This window comes from Lethenteron reissneri, chromosome 72, assembly GCF_015708825.2.
Source record: "Lethenteron reissneri isolate LAM-NWPU_2019-01 chromosome 72, ASM1570882v1, whole genome shotgun sequence".
NCBI classification, from domain to species: domain Eukaryota; kingdom Metazoa; phylum Chordata; class Hyperoartia; order Petromyzontiformes; family Petromyzontidae; genus Lethenteron; species Lethenteron reissneri.
This window is the reverse complement of record NC_083850.1, coordinates 3,297,978-3,321,000: the sequence shown is the minus strand read 5'-3', so window position 1 is coordinate 3,321,000 and position 23,023 is coordinate 3,297,978. Positions and strand designations below refer to the sequence as shown.

The following is a 23,023-nucleotide window of genomic DNA, read 5'->3' as shown; positions in this document are numbered from 1 at the left end:
AGCTTTCGTGACTGCAAGGATTCATACTCACGTATGTGACTTTACCGAAAAAACCTAAGAAAGAGTCACATACGTGACTTTACCGAAAAAACCTAAGAGTATATTGTATTGAGTTGGTGGTGATGTAAAGAGATTGTGTGGTGATGTGAGGTGTAGTGATGTTTTGGTGCAATGGTGTGGGAGTGTGGAGAGAATGTGGTGTTTGACTCCCATAGACCCCATACACACCTTTGGGGAACGATTTTCATAGCTTTGGCCTGGGAAAGGGTCCACTTCATCCATAATGTCCCCCCACGTGGTCGACTGGCGCCATGACTCCCTGGCTACGGAAAACAAAATTAATTCAAAGGACGAGTAATGTATTAGAGAACGAAGCACGTGGATATTCACACAACTAATTCTGAGATTCTTGTAATTACCTCTTAACACATAACATGACCTGCTGTTGAGAAACATTAGTGACATGGCAGTAAAACATTACAAGTCATATTTTTTTAAGCATGTTGAGATCATCAATTTCATAAAGTTGAGACCCCCGTTTAAAACAATATGGCTGAAACGCAGCTCTAAATCCATGCTGTCTGCCACACTTGCCCGTTTACCTCTTCCCATCACCACCAAGCCACATCAACTAAAAATAATTAACCTGGGAGCTGCCTCCTCTGCATAAAAGCCACGTGATGCAGGTAACTGGGACTTACCATCATAGTCCTCCAAGATCTCAGCCCACTTGCGTTGTCTGTCCATGTTTTGTGGTGAAGGAGTCATTTCTGTTTGATGTTGGAGGGGCTGGAGAGGTTGAAAAACGCTAAGATTTAGCAACCTTTTGATTCACTCATCCTCTCAATTATTACATATTTGACCACTCGCTGTACCAATCAAATCACTTTCGTGCCGTTTATTTTACAAGTCCACTCACTCGCTTGTTTGCCCACTCACGCGTGCATCAGATCACTCACTCATCCACCCACGCGAACATGTTTATTCCAACTGCCTATTGCATTAAACATAATCGCCAGACATAACCGTGACGTTTAACCTCTAATCCAGACAAGCATGTTGATGCACAGCCCATTTGTATTAATCGACTGTTTGATAAAGGCCCCCCTATGTCTTGTAGGTCATTGGGGTTAAATGACCATACTTAAATCATTTGTTATGACCCAAGAATGACGTCGTAGGTCACTTGATGTCAGAGATACCGCCCATGTGGCTGTGACATCACAGATAAGAGACGTCTATGGCAGCAGCTTGGGTCTGAACTAAAAGGCAGACTCCTCCCCCGTGTTGGATAACATTCAATACATGTAATGCAGGGCACAATTATGCAGGCAATCAGAACACAATCATTATAGACATGTTAATCATATTATATGAGATTTGAACAGGTTAGTTATGAACGTTTTAAATGTTGACTTGCTTTGGGTCTAAACAATGACAGTAACAGCAACATATCAGAGCATGCCAAGTAACCTAACTAATAGTCCTAATTTGGTTGCAGAAAATCCAAATAGCAACATATTCAAAAGTAATGAAGCTTTAGTTTGTAGTCAAAACGTGCAATAAAAATAAACAACACACATCGTCAACAGGGACGCTCACGATAATTGGTTTTTTACCCTTCTATCTGGCAACAAAACTGACACCTTTTTACAAGGAGTCATGTTTACATAGACCGCAATACCTGCAGTCATAATACAAACAAAAGAACATAACTCTGATAATGTGCACTGTCCTTAAAGTTGATTGGTCCACACCCGAGACAGCTTTCCTTAGAGCCTAGTCTCACATGGGTTGGACCTGATGACGCCAAAAGGCGCACTGTAAAAAGGTGTCAGTTTTGTTGCCAGATAGAAGGGTAAAAAAAACAATGATCATTTTTTTACTGGCAAATGAGGTTCCCATAGGGACGCTCACCTCGTTGACGATTCGCTCTGCAAAGGCTTCTTCTGCTGCTGCTCACTCGTGCGCATTCCTCTCGACTGCGGGTGGAGGCGTGGCTATGACGTAACAGAGGTGACGTCACTACAGCGAGGCTCCGCCCCCACGCGCTTGGCGGGCGCACCACGTGGTGCAGTGCGGGTGGTGTGCGTCACCGGAAACAGCAGAGCCCTCGGTTCGACATTAAACATTTGCCCCCTCGCTTTGTGCTGTCTTTGATGTCACCGTTACTGCGGCGAGGACTGATGCGATGCCTGGCCATCAGGCCTGACATATACCTAGGCCTCAGGCTTCATATTTGTTCATAGTTATTTTTTGTTTAATTGGAATTATTAACTTGCATTTCATTAATTACATTTCAAGTGTATAAACACCATCCCATTGGTTTATTTATTTTTAAATTCAGGTTTTTGATCTGTAGTTATATTTAAGTGAGTGATGTGGTTGTACTAAGTGTGAATTTGAGTTCCATGTAAATTGTTATTGTGTAAAGGATTTGTCTTGTGTGCACCTATCCTGGCAGTGGTAATATGGGCTTTTTATAATTTAGTTAATGAGATTGTTTATTCGTGTGTGTCTGTTATCGATGTCTGTGTCAGGTTACATATCTATGTTTGTAGCTGTGTGTGTTTGTTAATTTATTATGGGTGGTGATGATGATGATGTATCTTGATAATGGATGGTGGTGATGATGATGATGGGTGGTGATTATGAAGGGTGGTAATAATGATGGTTGGTGATGATAATGTGTAGTGATTATGATGGGTGGTAGTGGTGATCATGGGTGGTGGTAACGATTGGTGAGGTTATGATGATGGGTGGTGATGGTTATGGGTGGTGATGATGATGGGTTGTTGTGATTATGGGTGTTGATGATGATGGATGATTGGTGGTGGTTATGATAACTGTTGGATTGTGATGGTTGGGTGGTGGTGGTGGCGATGGTTGATAGTGATAATGATGATTGGAGATGATAATGGGTGTTGATGCTGATGATTTGTGTTGATGATTATGGGTGGTGATGAGTAAATGAGCCACCACCCAATACATAACAGTAACAGAAGTAACTAAAGCAGCACCAATAACAGCAGCAACAACAGCAGCAGCAACACATTTTGAGGGCGACGCAACTACTTCTGATTCTGCGGTTTCTGCTGCTCGACTATTTGTAGACAGGACCTGCTCTCGTGGGACCCCACACGTCTTTGGAAATGATTGCGATCATGTCTGAGCTGAGAATTAAGTGACTAATCGTTGCTTTGTTTAACCATAACTGTGTGTAGGTTAGTGTCTGGGGGCTAAGCGAATACTACTCATGAAAGAACTCGCACTCCTTTATGACCGACATTCTACTAATTTTGGTTGATCGAGACGAACAAGGCACGTGCCATGTCCAGATTATTTTTATTACCAATATTGTCTTTAAATATGATGCTAAACTAAACCTTAACACTGGATTAAACCTGCACCTCTTAACCCCTGCCTCATATTTACGACTAACAATTTGCATTTTATACGTAACATACAGTCAAACACAGTAAAATGATAATACGACAATATTGTTATTCTAGGAATTTGTATTCTATTATAGCCCTGCACCCCCCACAGTTCGCATATCCAACCCCCGGTTCGATGGAACGTTCGCTTTACATACATTTGAGCAGTGTGGTTATAATACTTCTAATTAGATTTGAATACCGTACCTCCGTTCATGGTGTAATGAATTAGAATACCAGTTTATAGTCATTTAATGTTGAGTGTTATCGTTTATAATGATACAGCTGAAGTCATCGAGGTGAAACGGCCTAAGTGTATACGAATGTAGATAGGGCGTCGCCGTTGGTTCGTCCACCCATCCCGCCTCAAGACATATGTCCGTCCCCACCCAGACAGCTCATCCCCATGTCCTGTACAGCCCAAGTCTGGTGTGTCCAACGTGGTGGGGCTCTCGGCAACGGAAACCGTACTCCAAATGAAATGTGTTGTGCCGCTCACAGTTTGCTAGCCCCTGACGCCCGGGGTGCTTCAATGATCCCCCACGTGCGAGGAATCGGTGCCAGGAGCCCAGTCATGTTTCTCAAAAGAAGCCAGGGACCTGCCTAACCCTTCAAGGCTGTGGTGCGAACCCTTGACGCCCCGAAAGGCACAAGATTCCACCATGGGCGAGGGACCGGCGTCGAGAACCAGGTCAAAATGCGCAAGGTTGCGCTCGTAGGATCCAAGCCCAACACACGGACAATTGAAGGGTCCAGTTGAACAACGTGGAAGCGTGTTAGGATTGTTGTTGTGGTTATTGTGTTGTTTCTTGTTGTTGACGGGTGAGTGTGGTCACACCGCTTACCCCGTACAGTTGAGTGTTAGGTTTGGGAAATTTTGCTACATCTGCTGCCCTGACGCACGTGGCTTCTAAAACATATTGTTGATGTAAAGACAGTGCATCTACTAAGGGACAAGCGGTGGCAATAAGATAGAGGTCAAGAAAGGAAGGTGGGACAAAGGGTGAGGGGGAATTCACACCGAGAATAAGAGAGTGGGAGGAACGAGGTTCGGGGCTCTCACTATGAGATCTCTTTTACCAGTGGCAAAATATAGTAGGTTTTTACCCTTTTAAACTTTTGTACCAGTTTAAAAACCTATTACGAGGTTCGGGGCTGTTTTGGTGGATCGTCGTTGTCGTTGCTGTATCGTAATTCCGGCGTCCTAAGCAGTGGTAAAGGCTAAACAAAATAACCCTCTACAGTCTGAGTCTGGAGTCATTACAATTGTAACGATTCATAATCTCACGAGCTCAAAGTGGGTTTGTTCAATTATTTATATATTTCCATACTTGTGTATTGCTATTCGATGCCATTGAGATGGAACATTCATCAATCAGTGGGCAACTTGATTCTAATACGATGATGGTGTGATTCTAATAATTTTATGCGATTCTAAACCTGGCACCTCGCAGGCCACATTTTGGTCTTCTGATGCGTATTTACATATAACGTAGATTTGAGCACAGTGTAAGTCTGGTACGACAAAAATTTCATCCATAATCAACGTTTTTGGGTTTAGATCGCGTTTATTTATAAATGTGTCGTAACCCTCCCTTTACAAATTGTAAATGTTGTGGCTTCAACACACCGGTGGGCTAAAGCAGTGAACTATTTGTCTTTGTCAACGTGACACATTTTTACTGATTGGCCGTGTCGGGTGGTTGAGGGTTACGACACATTTATAAATAAACGCGATCTAAACCCAAAAACGTTGATTATGAATAACATTGGTCGCGAAAGCCTACGTGTTAAAATTTTTATCACATCCTGATCCTGCACCTTCCGTTTCGCAGGTCCCAACCTTGGTTCGCACGTCCATATTACAAACAGACATACATATTACATACAGACATGTTACATATAGACATGTAACGTACTAACGAGCATAATTTGATTCTAAGAGGACCACGGAGTAATTCTAATAATTCGAATGCGATTCCAATATCACACTTCATTGTATGGTGTTCCAATCTATAACACTAGCTTATAATGTTAATTTTTAACGTTATGCAGAGCTCATAGGTTTTATTGTTAGAGTTTACAACATTAGATTTTACTATAAAAGTAGTTTGCGGTGTTATTGTTATAGCGTTACAATGTACAGCTATAACAGTTATATTGTTAGAGTTTATAATGTTAGAGCTTACAGTGTGAGTTTATAACGTGAGAGTTTTTGGCCGTGCCCTGTCCTCGTGGGACCCCACACGGATTTGGAAATAATTGCAATGACCATGAATGAGCTGAGATTTGAGCGACTAATGTTTACTTTGTTTCAACATAACTGAGTGCAGGCTAGTGCCATCTGGGCTTAGCGAATACTACTCATAAATGAACTCATACTCCTTTATTAAAGACATTGTAATCATGCCTTTTCTTGACGAATTGTTTTCCTCAATATATACGGCTAAAATACACAGCAGAGGGAAGGCTGCCTTGTTGGGGAGATGTAGTTTGGGATTGGAGTTAAACATTCGCTGCTTGGCCCCGTCGACGATCCGTGTTATCGTTGATAGTGTTACAGTTCAAATGTCATACTTGATGATTAGGGACAGTAACGTTGCGAATAGATTTATAATGGGGACCTTTCCCCTCCAGGGACACATGTTAATGGAGAGACAGCCAAGATGCTGCCGGTTAAGGGCAGATTTGTGTGACGATGATCCTCCACCTGAAACTCGCTTAAAACACGTTTTTGCTATGAACATTGTAAAATAAATAAACGGACAAACATTTGTTAAAATACGTTTTTATTAATCTGCAATCATTTTTACGTTTAAACTCCAACCGAATATGTATTATGTCCTATGTTCAAACAGTTACAGCACAATGCAAACCATATCCGTTCCAGGAATACCAAAGCGTTAAAGTTCCTTATTAGTTCACCACATTTGTTCACTGTGCGTCTATGTTGAAGTCAATGCCATATATCCAACGAACGCGTCATCAATGTACATCCTAAAGTCGATTATTACCAACCAATAAAAGCTTTATATTTGAAAAAAACGTTTAAAATGTTGAGTAAAGATCTGACTCCAGATGCATTCCAACTTTAGCTCAACAGGAAGACTTAAACACTACAATATTGTCCGGAATTGAACCATCTCACAACCACTGCTCATCACACCACTTCACAAAGTAATCCGACAACATAAAAAAATCACCACCTGCACGTCAAGAAACTCTCAAACGAACTGTAAAACTAAAGGGTCAGAATGATACACAAAAGTACTCAAGACAGCTTAATAGGTAAAACCGCATGCAACATTATATTTCAGTCACCGCTAGCTCTCGGGTTGATCCTCGAGCCACTCCATTACATCCAGCCATCTCTCGGGATCCAACTGCATGGGATCGAAGGTGGAATTATCTTCAGGAATCATTGCAGCACCCTGAATTTCAGCTTTTGATTTCAGTTTCCTATCATTGTGGACCTTCTGATGCGTGTTAAGATTTGACGACTGTGAAAATGCCTTCCCACACACAGAGCACAGGAATGGCTTATCGCCCGTGTGTGTTTTCTGGTGACTCTGAAGATGTGATGACTGTGCAAATGTCTTCCCACACACAGAGCACAGGAATGGGTTCTCGCCCGTGTGTGTTCTCTGGTGACGCTGAAGATGTGATGACCATGAAAATGTCTTCCCACACACAGGGCACAGGAATGGCTTCTCGCCCGTGTGTGTTTTTTGATGACTCTGAAGATGTGATGACTTTGCAAATGTCTTCCCACACACAGGGCACAGGAATGGCTTCTCGCCCGTGTGTGTTCTCTGATGGTCTTGAAGAGTTGACGAGTGTGCAAATGCCTTCCCACACACAGGGCACAGGAATGGCTTCTCACCCGTGTGTGTTCTCTGATGAGTTTAAAGAGTTGATGCCCGTGCAAATACCTCCCCACACACAGAGCACAGGAATGGCTTCTCACCCGTGTGCGTTCTCTGGTGTCTCTTAAGATCTGATGGCCATGAAAAGGACTTCCCACACACAGAGCAATTCAATGGCTTCTTGCCTCCGTGTGCGTGGGGCTGTGGAGAGCGTCTCTGCTCCATGTGAGCGTAGTAACAGCAGCGCTGTTATCGAGTCAAAAGTACGCTATCAGCCGCAAGGATGTTTAGCGTTGAGTTTTAGTTTTGTTAACTGCTAAAACAAGAACGACACTCGCGTCTTACCGAGATGCAAAAAAATCCCGCTAATTTGACGAAGAACACGTTCCGCGAAAATAGACACTTACTTGGAGATTCATGGTATATCGATGTCTGGAACCCGTCTGAAGATGTCGCCACGAACTTTCCCGACGCAAAGTTGCCTAACTGTCGACACAGCAATTGTGCTCGCCAGGCTGCGTTGTCTCGCGGTTGAAGGGCGATCAGCAGAGCGACGAGTCGAGCGTCCAACCTCATCAAATTCCCTCTCGAAATGGCATTGAGCTCTGCTTCTGAGCCACCTTATAACTCCCCCCCTAGGATCCAATCCTTTGTCTTTCAGAATATTTGCATTCGATTGTTAATTTTGGAAGGCACAGTCCGCATGTCTATTAACATACCGAAGGGTAATGTGCCCATTGTGCTTCATGCATGAATATGTAAGTGCATCTCAGTGTGTAATTGTGCGATTATTTTGAATAAATGGAAAAACTTTGTCCTCGATTTAAAGTGAATGCAGAGAAATTAGCATGTAACTTTAGAAAAGGAAGAGAGCGGCCTTCTCGACGAGGGAGTGAAACCCAATGGGTAATATTCTTTTACAGCGTTACAATGGATAGGTTGTAGTTCATAGGTTAAAATATCATGTTTCACTATGATAGAGCTTAACATGTGAGAGTATACAATATCAGAGTTGATCAAATGCGACGGTCAAGGGCGTCAATCGGGTGAGTTTGATCAGAGGCTTTAATCAAAGGCGTCATCCCATCACGGAACACCACCTCCCTGCGTATATCACAGCAACAGAAGCAACTACAGCAGCAACAACAGTAGCGACACCAGCAGCAGCAACATCACATTTCGAGGGCGACGCAGCTACTTCAGATTCTGCTGCCCAGCTGTTTGTAGTCGGGACTTGCTCTCGCAGGACCCCACACGTCTTTGGAAATGATTGCGATGATCATGTCTGAGCTGATAATTAAGCCACTCAAGATTACTTTGTTTAACCATAACTTTAGGTAGGTTAGTGTCATCGGGGCTTTGTGAATACTACTCATAAATGAAATCACACTCCTGTATGACCGACATTGTACTAATTTTGGTTGATCGAGTAGAACAAGGCACGTGCCATGTCCAGACGAATTCTTATCAACAATATTGTCCTTAAATATGATGCTAAAATAAATGTTAACACTGGATTTAACGTGCACCTCTTAACCCCTCCCTCGCATTTACGACTAACGATTTGCATTTGCACATAACATACATTCAAGCACAGTAAAATGCTAATAGGACCATATTGTTATTCTAAAATTTGAATGCGATTCATGTCCTGTACCCCCACAGTTCACATATCCGACCCCCGGATCGATTGAACAGATAATTTACATACATATCTATAGAGTGCGATTTTAATACTTCTAATGAGACTTATTTTATTACGTCTCTTCTACGTGACTTTACGGAAAGAACCAAGAAGACTATGAACTAGTGTTTAAATTTAGAACTATATAAACGGAGGTAAGGTATTATAATCTCATTAGAAGCATTAGAATCACAGTGTGGTCGTATTAGAATCACACTCTGCTCATATGTATATATAGTCTCCGTGCAAGGATCGGATAAAAATGATAAAAATTACAACACGGTCGTATTACACTGCAAGATGAAGGTCTCATCTCAATGTCATCGAATAGCAAAAGACGGCATATTATATATAAATACACGCACAAACCCATTATAATATAATGAGCTTATGAATCGTTACAATCGAAATGCTATATACAGTATATATATACACATACAAAAATCATAACAACCACACATGGTAACATATATACACCACATTATACAGGTAGGAACAATGTTCCACACTGCCCACCAGGGATTTATTGTCTGTCTGTTTGTCTGACTGTCTGTTTGTTTGTCGTGCATAAATAAATATATAACATAAACAGCTCTTTGATTGGTGGAGACCTACTTCCGGGTATGGGAGAGGGGAGGTGCCTAAGGGAGGAGGGTCAGGGGAGGGGCCTAAGGATATGGGGGGGGGGGGGTGTTCAGGAGAGGGGCCTGAGGGGGGGGGTCAGGGGAGGGGCCTAAGGGGGGGGGGTCAGGGGAGGGGCCTAAGGATATGGGGGGGGGGGGGTGTTCAGGAGAGGGGCCTGAGGGGGGGGGGGTCAGGGGAGGGGCCTAAAGGGGGGGGGTCAGGGGAGGGGCCTAAGGATATGGGGGGGGGGGGTGTTCAGGGGAGGGGCATAATGGAAGGGGGGTGTTCAGGGGAGGGGCCTAAGGGAGGGGGGGCGATAGTTAAGGGGGCTGTCTGCCTGGCTACCTAAAGTCAAGTTATTTTTTCTACATACAGGTAGGAACAACAGGTTCCACACTGCCCACCAGGGATTATTTGTCTGTTTGTCGTGCATCTTATTCGCTGCGTTAACTCTCCCATGCCACTCGAGGCCATCTTGGTGACAGTCCTTTCCCACCCCACCACCTCTGTGCTCTCTCCCTCCCCCACCGATGCTGCTTCAAGCAATGGCGAATAGGCTTCAACGTAAATATTAAGTCTTCTATTAAGAGTCTTCAAGGCGGTACGTGACTCCACAGATATATGCTTTATCACTAAAAACACCATGAGTATATTGATATTGATAAGCTTTTTTCTCGTATCTCTTGACGCAGAATAAGCTGCCTATGCACATATAATATCGTGTTGTAAGTTAGAGTACTGGCGAAGCGTACTCAGTATTTGTATCTCCTGCACTTTTATTATCGATTTGTACCGTTTGCTTATGGAATATTGTATTGACTCCTAAGTCATGGAATCTATAATCTTCTACTTTTTGAGTGCTTGATCAAACTGCTTGGCGCATGGCACGCATTTTTACAGACACATGTTGCAATGTCATTGTTCTGATCATTATAGATACAATATAAACAATATAATAAACGTACACCATTTGGTCAAGCCACTGCTAGATGAAGGCCTAACCATGCCATGTCAGTCATTGAGCTTGTTGTGACCATATTTCACTCCGGTCATTGTGGGTGTAGTGAAGATTGGTAATGTTTTTTTTAATAGGCTTTTGTGCATGCAGTTATCGTAAAACCCTTAAAAATTAAATGAACATCCCTAACTGGGCATGTGTGCATGGTGGCAATGGCTGCCTGTGGCCATGTTTACGATTCAACTGGAGTTCCCTCCCCCCACTCCCAGCACACTTTCCAGTTTTTCAATAAATTGTGATAGATTTACAGTCATTATTTCATTATTTTTTATTTCCTTTTGACCATCTCTATTTTAATTCGTACAGTTATTTTTTGGTTACTTTACTTTCTCCTCAATGCAACATTGCAAAAATGCAAGTAGAGTTTAAATTAGGCTTGGCCAAGACACATCGTGACTAAAAGGGATAATCTTCTTGGTTCTTTCGGTAAAGTCACGTACCGAAAGAACCAAGAAGATGAATCCCTGCAGTCACGAAAGCTTTAAATCAAAAGGGATAATAGCAAGTGGACAGAACTTGGGATGGAATGTCAACCGATGGAGAAAACACGTGTGAGAAAATAACCACCACAGAGATGAAGCAATGAGATCATCTCATGCGCATGAGCTGGGTGGATCGCAGGATCATGAGGAATGGTGACAATATTGGGGAAAATATTGGGGAACCTTTTCTCCCAGCAGTAGATTGAGCATGGCTGATGATGATGATGAACATTGCCATGTAATGTACATGCATTGTAAATAATCTAATCTCACGTGACTTGTTATTTGTCAGGAGCATAATCAATTTCAGTTGATGAATTTATTTTACGTGCCTACTCAACGTTTTGGGTAGTTGCTACATTTGTGGGTAAGACACGAGGTTGCCATTTCTTAATTTGAAAAACATAGATTTGGCATTTCTTATTTATAAATTATTCTGACATGATACATACATCGTGAGTGTGAAAATGGATAATTGACAGTATTTTATTATAATACAGCTATTATTGACAGTATTTGAATCTTATACTGGGAGCGATTTTACCCGCCCGAGCCTTCAATATTGACATCTTGATAAGGGCCAGCCACTCAACGGGGAACGCCATTTGTTTCATGCAAGACGGTCCTGTCGAGGTGGCCAACGTGCTGCCCCGGGTTTCCCCGGTGCAACGCCCGCAGGTGACCTTTCTCGACTGCGGCGTCTATGCCCTGCTCAACATCATGCACCTGGTGCGCCATTACGACAACATCGTGGCCGTTCAAAGACCAGGTCAGGTGGATTGGCGCGCGTGGTACACGCAGGAGGTGGCGTCACAGCACAGGCGCAACCTGCTGCAGCAGCAGCATGAACTTAAAGACCTACAGCAATAAATCAACAATCATCATCAGATGCAATAGTAACAGCTACAACCTCCAACATGACTACGGTATCCAACACGGATCGCACGAATGCGCTGTCCAACCAAGTTCCTACCTGCCCACTCCGAAGGAACGTGTTTTCAAATAGGTATTTAAAAATATGTTTTCAATTTTTTTTTTTATTTAGAATGTCGTTGTCCATGTGGGGAGATGGAGCGCAGTGGGTCGTTTCGTCTAAGCTGCTTTTCGGAATCCGCGTGATACCCCAGTCACATCGCCGAACTCCAGTGACAGCACCTTACCCAAACTACATCTCCCCATCAAGGCAGCCTTACCGATGCTGTGTATTGTGTTTATGGGATAACAGAGGTGTGTATTTTCCCATACGCCTTGCCCAAAAAGACTGATTATCCGCTTAACAGCCTAGCCCATAAACCACTATTGGTGATAGTGTTGTTTGAGAGCAGCTATTAAAGTCGCTTTGGCAAACGAGGTGGTGGCTGGCCAAACCATGCCTCGCTGTTTGTCTCCTGAGTGATGACGGATACAAACCTGACCAAGCGGAGACCATGTACCAGATCGGACTTTGGTTACTGATGTTAGAGTGCTTGTATTGCAAGTGTGGTCACTACGCGTCTGTACGTGCTCACTCCTGAAGCTCGGCGATTTTTGGCAACGCCACGGGGCTGCATTCACTTTAAATCGAAGACAATGGAGGGCATGGGGAACGTGTTTTTCCATTTATTCAAAATAAGCGCAACAATTACACACTGAGATGCACTTACATATTCATGCATGAAGCACAATGGGCACATTACCCTTCGGTATGTTAATAGACATGCGGATTGTGCAATCCAAAATTAACTTTCGAATGCAAATATGCTGAAAGACAAAGGATTGGATCCTAGGAGGGGAGTTATAAGGCGGCTCAGAAGCAGAGCTCAATGCCATTTCTAGAGGGAACTTGATGAGGTTGGACGCTCGACTCGTCGCTCTGCTGATCGCCCTTCAACCGCGAGACAACGCAGCCTGGCGAGCACAATTGCTGAGTCGACAGTTAGGCGACTTTGGGTCGGGAGAGTTCGTGGCGACATCTTCAGACGGGTTCCAGACATCGATATACCGTGAATCTCCAAGTAAGTGTCTATTTTCGCGGACAAACTCTTAAACGTGTTCGTCGTCAAATAAGCGGGATTTTTTTGCGTCTCGGTTAGACGCGATTGTCGTTCTTGTTTTAGTAGTTGACAAAATCCAAAACTCAACGTTAAACATCCTTGCGGCCGATAGCGTACTTTTGACTCGATAACACCGCTGCTGTTACGACGCGCACATGGAGCAGAGACGCTCTCCACAGCCCCACGTACACAGAGGCAAGAAGCCATTCAATTGCTCTGTGTGTGGGAAGGAATTTTCACGGCAATCAAATCTTAAGAGACACCAAAGAACACACACGGGTGAGAAGCAATTCCTGTGTTCTGTATGTGGGATAGCATTTTCACTTTCAGAAAACTGCCAACGCCATCAGAGAACACACACTGGCGAGAAGCCGTTCCTGTGCCCTGTGTGTGGGAAGACATTTGCACGGTCATCAACTCTTCAAGATCATAAGAAAACGCACACGGGCGAGAAGCCGTTCCTGTGCCCTGTGTGTGGGAAGACATTTGCACATTCATCACATCTTCAGAGTCATCAGAGAACACACACGGGCGAGAAGCCGTTTCTGTGCTCTGTGTGTGGGAAGACATTTGCACACTCATCACATCTTCAGAGTCACCAGAGAACACACACCGGCGAGAAGCCATTCCTGTGCCCTGCGTGTGGAAAGGCATTTGCACACTCGTCAACTTGTCAAGACCATCAGAGAACACATACGGGCAAGAAGCCATTCCTGTGCTCTGTGTGTAGGAAGACATTTGCAAAGTCATCACATCTTCAAAGTCACCAGAGAACACACACGGGTGAGAAGCCATTCTTGTGCTCTGTGTGTGGGAAGGCATTTGCACGGTCATCAACCATGAACATGCATCAGAAGGTCCACAATGATAGGAAACTGAAATCAAAAGCTGAAATTCAAGGTGCTGCAATTGTTCCTGAAGAAGTTTCCACATTCGATCCCATGCAGTTGGATCCCGAGAGGTGGCTGGATGTAATGGAGTGGCTCGGGGATCAAACCGAGAGCTCGGGATGACTGAAAAAATATTACGTCAGGTGGTTATACCTTTTAAGCCGTATCGAGTACTTTTGTGCATAATTTTGACCATTTTAGTTTTATTGTTTTTGTGAGAGTTTCGTGACGTGCACAGTGGTGGTTTGTAATGTTATGGGATTACTTGCCGAAGTGGTGTGATGAGCACTGGTTGTGAGAGGGTTCAATTGTAGTCGTTAGGTGTTCCTGTAGAGCTAAAGTTGGAAAGCCTCTGTAGGTACATCTTTACTCAACATTTAAAACTTTTAGTTTTCAAGTATATTGCTTTTTTTGATTGGTATTAATCGACTTTAGATAGCCGATTTCAGGATGTACATTGATGACGCGTTCGTTGTATATATGGCCTTGACTTCAACATAGACGCACAGTGAACAAATGTGGTGAACTAATAAGGAAATCATGGGGAATGATACTTTAACGCTTTGGTATTCCTGGAACGGAAATGATTTGCATTGTACTGGAAATGTGAACATAGGACATAATACATATTCCCTTCGAGTTTTGACGTAAAAATGATTGCAGATGAATTTAAACGTATTTTTAACAAATGTTTGTCTGGCCTTTATTTTATAATGTTCCTAGAAAAAACATGTTAAGAGAATTTCAGGTGGAGGATCTCCGTCACACATGTGTGCCCTTAACCGGCAACATATAAACTGTAATACTTATAAATAATCGCGATCTAAACCCAAAAACGTTGATTATGAATAACATTGGTCGCGAAAGCCTACGTGTTAAAATTTTTATCACATCCTGATCCTGCACCTTCCGTTTCGCAGGTCCCAACCTTGGTTCGCACGTCCATATTACAAACAGACATACATATTACATACAGACATGTTACATATAGACATGTAACGTACTAACGAGCATAATTTGATTCTAAGAGGACCACGGAGTAATTCTAATAATTCGAATGCGATTCCAATATCACACTTCATTGTATGGTGTTCCAATCTATAACACTAGCTTATAATGTTAATTTTTAACGTTATGCAGAGCTCATAGGTTTTATTGTTAGAGTTTACAACATTAGATTTTACTATAAAAGTAGTTTGCGGTGTTATTGTTATAGCGTTACAATGTACAGCTATAACAGTTATATTGTTAGAGTTTATAATGTTAGAGCTTACAGTGTGAGTTTATAACGTGAGAGTTTTTGGCCGTGCCCTGTCCTCGTGGGACCCCACACGGATTTGGAAATAATTGCAATGACCATGAATGAGCTGAGATTTGAGCGACTAATGTTTACTTTGTTTCAACATAACTGAGTGCAGGCTAGTGCCATCTGGGCTTAGCGAATACTACTCATAAATGAACTCATACTCCTTTATGAAAGACATTGTAATCTTGCCTTTTCTTGACGAATTGTTATCTTCAATATATACGGCTAAAATACACAGCAGAGGGAAGGCTGCCTTGTTGGGGAGATGTAGTTTGGGATTGGAGTTAAACATTCGCTGCTTGGCCCCGTCGACGATCCGTGTTATCGTTGATAGTGTTACAGTTCAAATGTCATACTTGATGATTAGGGACAGTAACGTTGCGAATAGATTTATAATGGGGACCTTTCCCCTCCAGGGACACATGTTAGTGGAGAGACAGCCAAGATGCTGCCGGTTAAGGGCAGATTTGTGTGACGAAGATCCTCCACCTGAAACTCGCTTAAAACACGTTTTTGCTATGAACATTGTAAAATAAATAAACTGACAAACATTTGTTAAAATACGTTTTTATTAATCTGCAATCATTTTTACGTTTAAACTCCAACCGAATATGTATTATGTCCTATGTTCAAACAGTTACAGTACAATGCAAACCATATCCGTTCCAGGAATACCAAAGCGTTAAAGTTCCTTATTAGTTCACCACATTTGTTCACTGTGCGTCTATGTTGAAGTCAAGGCCATATATCCAACGAACGCGTCATCAATGTACATCCTAAAGTCGATTATTACCAACCAATAAAAGCTTTATATTTAAAAAAAAATCGTTTAAAATGTTGAGTAAAGATCTAACTCCAGATGCATTCCAACTTTAGCTCAACAGGAAGACTTAAACACTACAATATTGTCCGGAATTGAACCATCTCACAACCACTGCTCATCACACCACTTCACAAAGTAATCCGACAACATAAAAAAATCACCACCTGCACGTCAAGAAACTCTCAAACGAACTGTAAAACTAAAGGGTCAGAATGATACACAAAAGTACTCAAGACAGCTTAATAGGTAAAACCGCATGCAACATTATATTTCAGTCACCGCTAGCTCTCGGGTTGATCCTCGAGCCACTCCATTACATCCAGCCATCTCTCGGGATCCAACTGCATGGGATCGAAGGTGGAATTATCTTCAGGAATCATTGCAGCACCCTGAATTTCAGCTTTTGATTTCAGTTTCCTATCATTGTGGACCTTCTGATGCGTGTTAAGATTTGACGACTGTGAAAATGCCTTCCCACACACAGAGCACAGGAATGGGTTCTCGCCCGTGTGTGTTCTCTGGTGACGCTGAAGATGTGATGACTTTGCAAATGTCTTCCCACACACAGGGCACAGGAATGGCTTCTCTCCCGTGTGTGTTCTCTGATGGTCTTGAAGAGTTGACGAGTGTGCAAATGCCTTCCCACACACAGGGCACAGGAATGGCTTCTCACCCGTGTGTGTTCTCTGATGAGTTTGAAGAGTTGATGCCCGTGCAAATGCCTCCCCACACACAGAGCACAGGAATGGCTTCTCACCCGTGTGCGTTCTCTGGTGTCTCTTAAGATCTGATGGCCATGAAAAGGACTTCCCACACACAGAGCAATTCAATGGCTTCTTGCCTCCGTGTGCGTGGGGCTGTGGAGAGCGTCTCTGCTCCATGTGAGCGTAGTAACAGCAGCGCTGTTATCGAGTCAAAAGTACGCTATCAGCCGCAAGGATGTTTAGCGTTGAGTTTTAGATTTTGTTAACTGCTAAAACAAGAACGACACTCGCGTCTTACCGAGACGCAAAAAAATCCCGCTAATTTGACGAAGAACACGTTCCGCGAAAATAGACACTTACTTGGAGATTCACGGTATATCGATGTCTGGAACCCGTCTGAAGATGTCGCCACGAACTCTCCCGACGCAAAGTCGCCTAACTGTCGACACAGCAATTGTGCTCGCCAGGCTGCGTTGTCTCGCGGTTGAAGGGCGATCAGCAGAGCGACGAGTCGAGCGTCCAAAATCATCAAGTTCCCTCTCGAAATGGCATTGAGCTCTGCTTCTGAGCCGCCTTATAACTCCCCCCCTCGGATCCAATCCTTTATCTTTCAGGATATTTGCATTCGATTGTTAATTTTGGAAGGCACAATCCGCATGTCTATTAACATACCGAAGGGTAATGTGCCCATTGTGCTTCATGCATGAATATGTAAGTGCATCTCAGTGTGTAATTGTGCGCTTATTTTGAAAAAATGGAAAAATTTTGTCCTCGATTTAAAGTGAATGCAGTGAAATTAGCATGTAACTTTGGAAAAGGAAGAGAGCGGCCTTTTCGACGAGAGAGTGAAACCCAATAGGTAATATTCTTTTACAGCGTTACAATGGAAAGGTTGTAGTTCATAGGTTATAATATTATGTTTCACTATGATAGAGCTTAACATGTGAGAGTCTACAATATCAGAGTTGATCAAATGCGACAATCAAGGGCGTCAATCGGGTGAGTTTGAACAGAGGCTTTAATCAAAGGCGTCATCCCATCACGGAACACCACTTCCCTGCGTTTATTACAGCAACAGAAGCAACTACAGCAGCAACAACAGCAGCAACATCACATTTCGAGGGCAACGCAGCTACTTCCGATTCTGCTGCCCAGCTGTTTGTAGTCGGGACCTGCTCTCGCAGGACCCCACACGTCTTTGGAAATGATTGCGATGATCATGTCTGAGCTCAGAATTAAGTCACTCAAGATTACTTTTTTAACCATAACTTTAGGTAGGTTAGTGTCATCGGGGCTCTGTGAATACTACTCATGAATGAAATCACACTCCTGTATGACCGACATTGTACTAATTTTGGTTGATCGAGACGAACAAGTCACGTGACATGTCCAGACGAATTGTTTTCAACAATACTGTCCTTAAATATAATATAACGTTAACACTGGTTTAAACATGCATATTTTAACCCCTGCCTCGCATTTATGACTAACGATTCGTATTTGCACGTAACATACATTCAAGCACAGTAAATGCGAATACGAACATATTGTAATTCTAAGAATTGTAATGCGATGCTAACCCTGCACCCCCCACAGTTCGCATATCTGACCACCGGTTCAAAGACTCTGATCAAATTTACCCTATTGACGCTTTTGATCGTCGCATTTGATCAAATCTGATAGTTGTAGGCTCTCACATGTTAAGCTCTAACATAGTGAAACGTAATATTACAACCTATGAACGCTGTAAAATCATTTTAACTGTTATAGTGGGATTATAATCGCATAAGAATAATTAGAAGCGCACTGTGCTCAAATTAGAATCACACTGGTGTCGTATGTATGGTAAGTGAATATGCGAACCGGGTATAGGATATGCAGGATTAGAATCGAATTACATTCTTGATTTGAAGCTTTCGTGACTGCAATGATTCATATTCTTAGGTTTTTTCGGTAAAGTCACGTAGGTAAAAACATTAAAAAGTAAAATAAAATAAAAATCACGACGTTTCGGAGGCAACACAAGCTTCCGTCTTCAGGTGATACCGTCACAGCCACGACAGCTGTATCAAGTAAATAAGAAATTGCAGGAGCTACCACTCCGTCTTCCCCACCACCTTCTCCAACCATTTGGGCAACACAACCATGGAAGCACGTGTTCCCGCCGCCCCGTGTTCTTTTAATTAGCGGCTTGCGCTCTGGCAGGGAAAGTTCCTCGTTATAAATCGTTTCGCAACGTTCAGGTCCCGAAACCCGAAGTATACGGGGGATCACCTGTACTCTATAACATGTAAACTGATAACACTATGAACAATAACACTAAACATTCAACGACGACTTTATTTTTTTTCATAATAAATTCCACCATAAACGGAGTTACGGTATGAGAATGTCATTAGAAGCATTCTAATCGCTCATATGTATGTAAAGTGTAGGTTCAATCGAATCGGGGGACGGATATGCGAACTGTGGGGGTTTGCAGGGTTAGAATCGCATTAAAATTATTCTATTAACAATATGTTCGTATGCGCATTTTACTGTGCTTGAATGTATGTTATGTGCAAATGCGAATCGTTAGTCATAAATGCTATAGGCTGGGTTTAAAATGTGCATGTTTAATCCAGTGTTAACGTTAATCCAGTGTTAGCATTATATTTAAGGACAATATTGTTAATATCAATTCGTCTGGACATGGCACGTGCCTTGTTCGTCTCGATCAACGAAAATGAGTACAATGTCGGTCATAAAGGTGTGCGAGATCATTCATAAGCAGTGTTCGCTGATCCCCGATGACACAGACCTACACACAAACAAAGTACTCTTTATTAAATTAATTATCAGCTCAGACATCATCATCTCAATCATTTCCAAAGACGTGTGGGGTCCCGCGAGAGCAGGGCCTGGCAACAAATATCTGAGCAGCGGAAGCAGCAGAATCAGAAGTAGCTGCGTCGCCCTCGAAATGTGATGCTGCTGCTGCTGTATTTGCTTCTGCGTCGATCAAGATTGACGCTCTTGATCAACTCTGACATTGTAGACTCTCACATGTTAAACTCTAACATAGTGAAATATAATATTATAACCTATGAACTACAACCTAGCCATTGTTACGCTTTAAAATACGATTAACTGTTATAGTGCAGAACCACATAATTGGAGGTGTGGGATTATAATCGCATACTAATCATTAGAATCGCACTGAGCTAATTAGAATCACACTGTGGTTGTACGTATGGTAAGTTAATATGACAACCGGGGGTAGTATATGCAGGATTAAAATCGAATTATAATTATTCGAATCCCACTCGTACTAGAATCACACTTTCCACTGTTGGATGAATGTGTCGTATCAATGGAATCGAATAACCATATAAGTATATACAGTATACACAAATAATGAGTATAACAAACACAAATTTGTAACATAGATACAATACACATTATTTTAAAAACGTATTTACAAATATATATTCCACTTTTTTAAACTCTGAATGTCGTCGTTCATGTGGGGACATGGAGCACAGTGGATCGTATCGTCGAAGCTGCTTTTCGGAATCCGTGTGATAACCCAGTCACATCGCCTAACTCCAGTGACAGCACCTTACCCAAGCTACATCTCCCCAACAAGGCAGCCTTACCGATGCTGTGTATTGTGTTTCGGGATAACAGAGGTGTGTATTATCCCATGCGCCTTGCCCAAAAAGACTGATTGTCCGCTTAACAGCCTAGCCTGTAAACCACAATTGGTGATAGTGTTGTTTGAGAGCAGCTATTAAAGTCGTTTTGGCAAACGAGGTGGTGGCTGGCTAAACCATGCCTCGCTGTTTGTCTCCGGAGTTATGACGGATACAAACCAGACCAAGCGGAGACCATGTACCAGATCGGATTTTGGTTACTGATGTTAGAGTGATTGTATTGCAAGTGTGGTCACTACGCGTCTGTATGTGCTCACACACGAAGCTCGGCGATTTTTGGCAACGCCACGGGGCTGCATTCACTTTAAATCGAGGAAAATGGAGGGCATGGGGAACGCGCATAATTACACACCGAGATGCACTTACATATTCATGCATGAAGCACAATGGGCACATTACCCTTCGGTATGTTAATAAACATGCGGATTGTACCTTCCAAAATAACCAAATCGAATGCAAATATCCTGAAAGACAAAGGATTGGATCCTAGGGGGGGAGTTATAAGGCGGCTCAGAAGCAGAGTTCAATGCCATTTCGAGAGGGAACTTGATGAGGTTGGACGCTCGACTCGTCGCTCTGCTGATCGCCCTTCAACCGCGAGACAACGCAGCCTGGCGAGCACAATTGCTGTGTCGACAGTTAGGCGACTTTGCGTCGGGAGAGTTCTTGGCGACATCTTTAGACGGGTTACAGACATCGATATACCGTGAATCTCCAAGTAAGTGTCTATTTTCGCGGATAAAATCTTAAACGTGTTCGTCGTCAAATTTACGGGATTTTTTTTGCGTCTCGGTTAGACGCGAGAGTCGTTCTTGTTAAAGCAGTTAACAAAATCCAAAACTCAACGCTAAACATCCTTGCGGCCGATAGCGTACTTTTGACTCGATAACACAGCTGCTGTTACTACGCTCACATGGAGCAGAGACGCTCTCCACAGCCCCACGCACACGGAGGCAAGAAGCAATTCAATTGCTCTGTGTGTGGGAAGGCATTTTCACGGCCATCACATCTTCAGAGACACAGGAGAACACACACGGGCGAGAAGCCATTCCTGTGCCCTGTGTGCGGGAAGACATTTGCACAATCGACAACTCTTCAAACTCATCAGAGAACGCACACGGGCGAGAAGCCATTCCTGTGCCCTGTGTGTGGGAAGACATTTTCACAATCGACAACTCTTCAAACTCATCAGAGAACGCACACGGGCGAGAAGCCATTCCTGTGCCCTGTGTGTGGGAAGACATTTGCACACTCGTCACATCTTCAGAGTCACCAGAGAACACACACTGGTGAGAAGCCATTCCCGTGCTCTGTGTGTGGTAAGACATTTGGAAACTCATCAAATCTTCAGAGTCATCAGAGAACACACACGGGCGAGAAGCCATTCCTTTGCTCTGTGTGTGGGAAGACATTTGCACAGTCATCAACCATGAACAGGCATCAGAAGGTCCACAATGATAGGAAACTGAAATCAAAAGCTGAAATTCAAGGTGCTGCAATGAGTCCTGAAGAAGTTTCCACCTTCGACCCCATGCAGTTGGATCCCGAGAGATGGCTGGATGTAATGGAGTGGCTCGACAGTCAACCAGAGAGCTCGGGGTGACTGAAAAAAATTACGTCATGTGGTTATATCTATTAAGCCGTATCGATAACTTTTGTGTGTAATTTTGACCATTTTAGTTTTACAGTTTTTGTGAGAGTTTATTGGCGTGCACAGTGGTGGTTTGTAATGTTATCGGATTACTTGCCGAAGTGGTGTGATGAGCACTGGTTGTGAGACTGTTCAATTGTAGTCGTTAAGTGTTCCTGTTGAGCTGAAGTTGGAATGCGTCTGTAGGTACATCTTTACTCAACATTTTAAACGTTTCAGTTTTCAAGTATAAAAACATCGACTTTAGATGGCCGATTTCAGGATGTACATTGATGACGCGTTCGTTGGATATATGGCCTTGACTTCAACATAGACGCACAGTTAACAAATGTGGTGAACTAATAAGGAAATGCTTTGGTATTCCTGGAACGGAAATGGTTTGCATCCTACTGGAAATGTGTGAACATAGGACATAATACATATTTCCTTCGAGTTTTGACATAAAAATGATTGCAGATTAATAAAAAGTATTTTTAACAAATGTTTGTCCGGTCTTTATTTTATAATGTTCCTAGCAAAAATATGAGAGAATTTCAGGTGGAGGATCTCCGTCACACAAGTGTGCCCTTAACCGGCAGCATCTTGGCTGTCTACCCGATTAACACGTGTTCCTTGAGGGGAAAGGTCCCCGTAGTTAATCCTTCATCAACGTACCAGTCCCTAATCCCTAAGTATGTCGGGGATAAATTGTACTCTATAAAATGTAAACTGTAATACTAAAAACTATAACACTAAACATTAAACAATTATAAACTAGTGTTTTAATTTATAACCATTTAAACGGAGGTAAGGTATTATAATATCATTAGA

General features: G+C 42.8%; 3 protein-coding genes across 3 annotated transcripts in view; 2 read left to right on the top strand and 1 right to left on the bottom strand.

The window, feature by feature from the left end:
• LOC133361326 (zinc finger protein 850-like) overlaps positions 1-11,849 on the bottom strand; it is a 38,970-nt gene extending 27,121 nt beyond the window's left edge. Inside the window, exons 1-2 of the mRNA XM_061580260.1 lie at positions 11,754-11,849; positions 6,921-7,333 (exon numbers count right to left, since the gene is read on the bottom strand). Of these exons, the coding sequence (XP_061436244.1) occupies positions 6,921-7,333; positions 11,754-11,849 (509 nt within the window). The remainder of the gene's footprint in view (positions 1-6,920; positions 7,334-11,753) is intronic.
• The window catches only part of LOC133361273 (zinc finger protein OZF-like), a 282,249-nt gene that overhangs the window by 98,943 nt on the left and 160,283 nt on the right, over positions 1-23,023 (top strand). The gene's annotated exons all lie outside the window — the stretch shown is intronic.
• Positions 13,675-22,024, top strand: LOC133361325 (zinc finger protein 572-like; the record flags this gene model as incomplete). The annotated part of the gene is made up of 2 exons (XM_061580258.1): positions 13,675-14,001; positions 21,476-22,024. Coding segments are annotated over 2 exons (876 nt in total), but the record flags the coding sequence as incomplete, so codon positions are not given.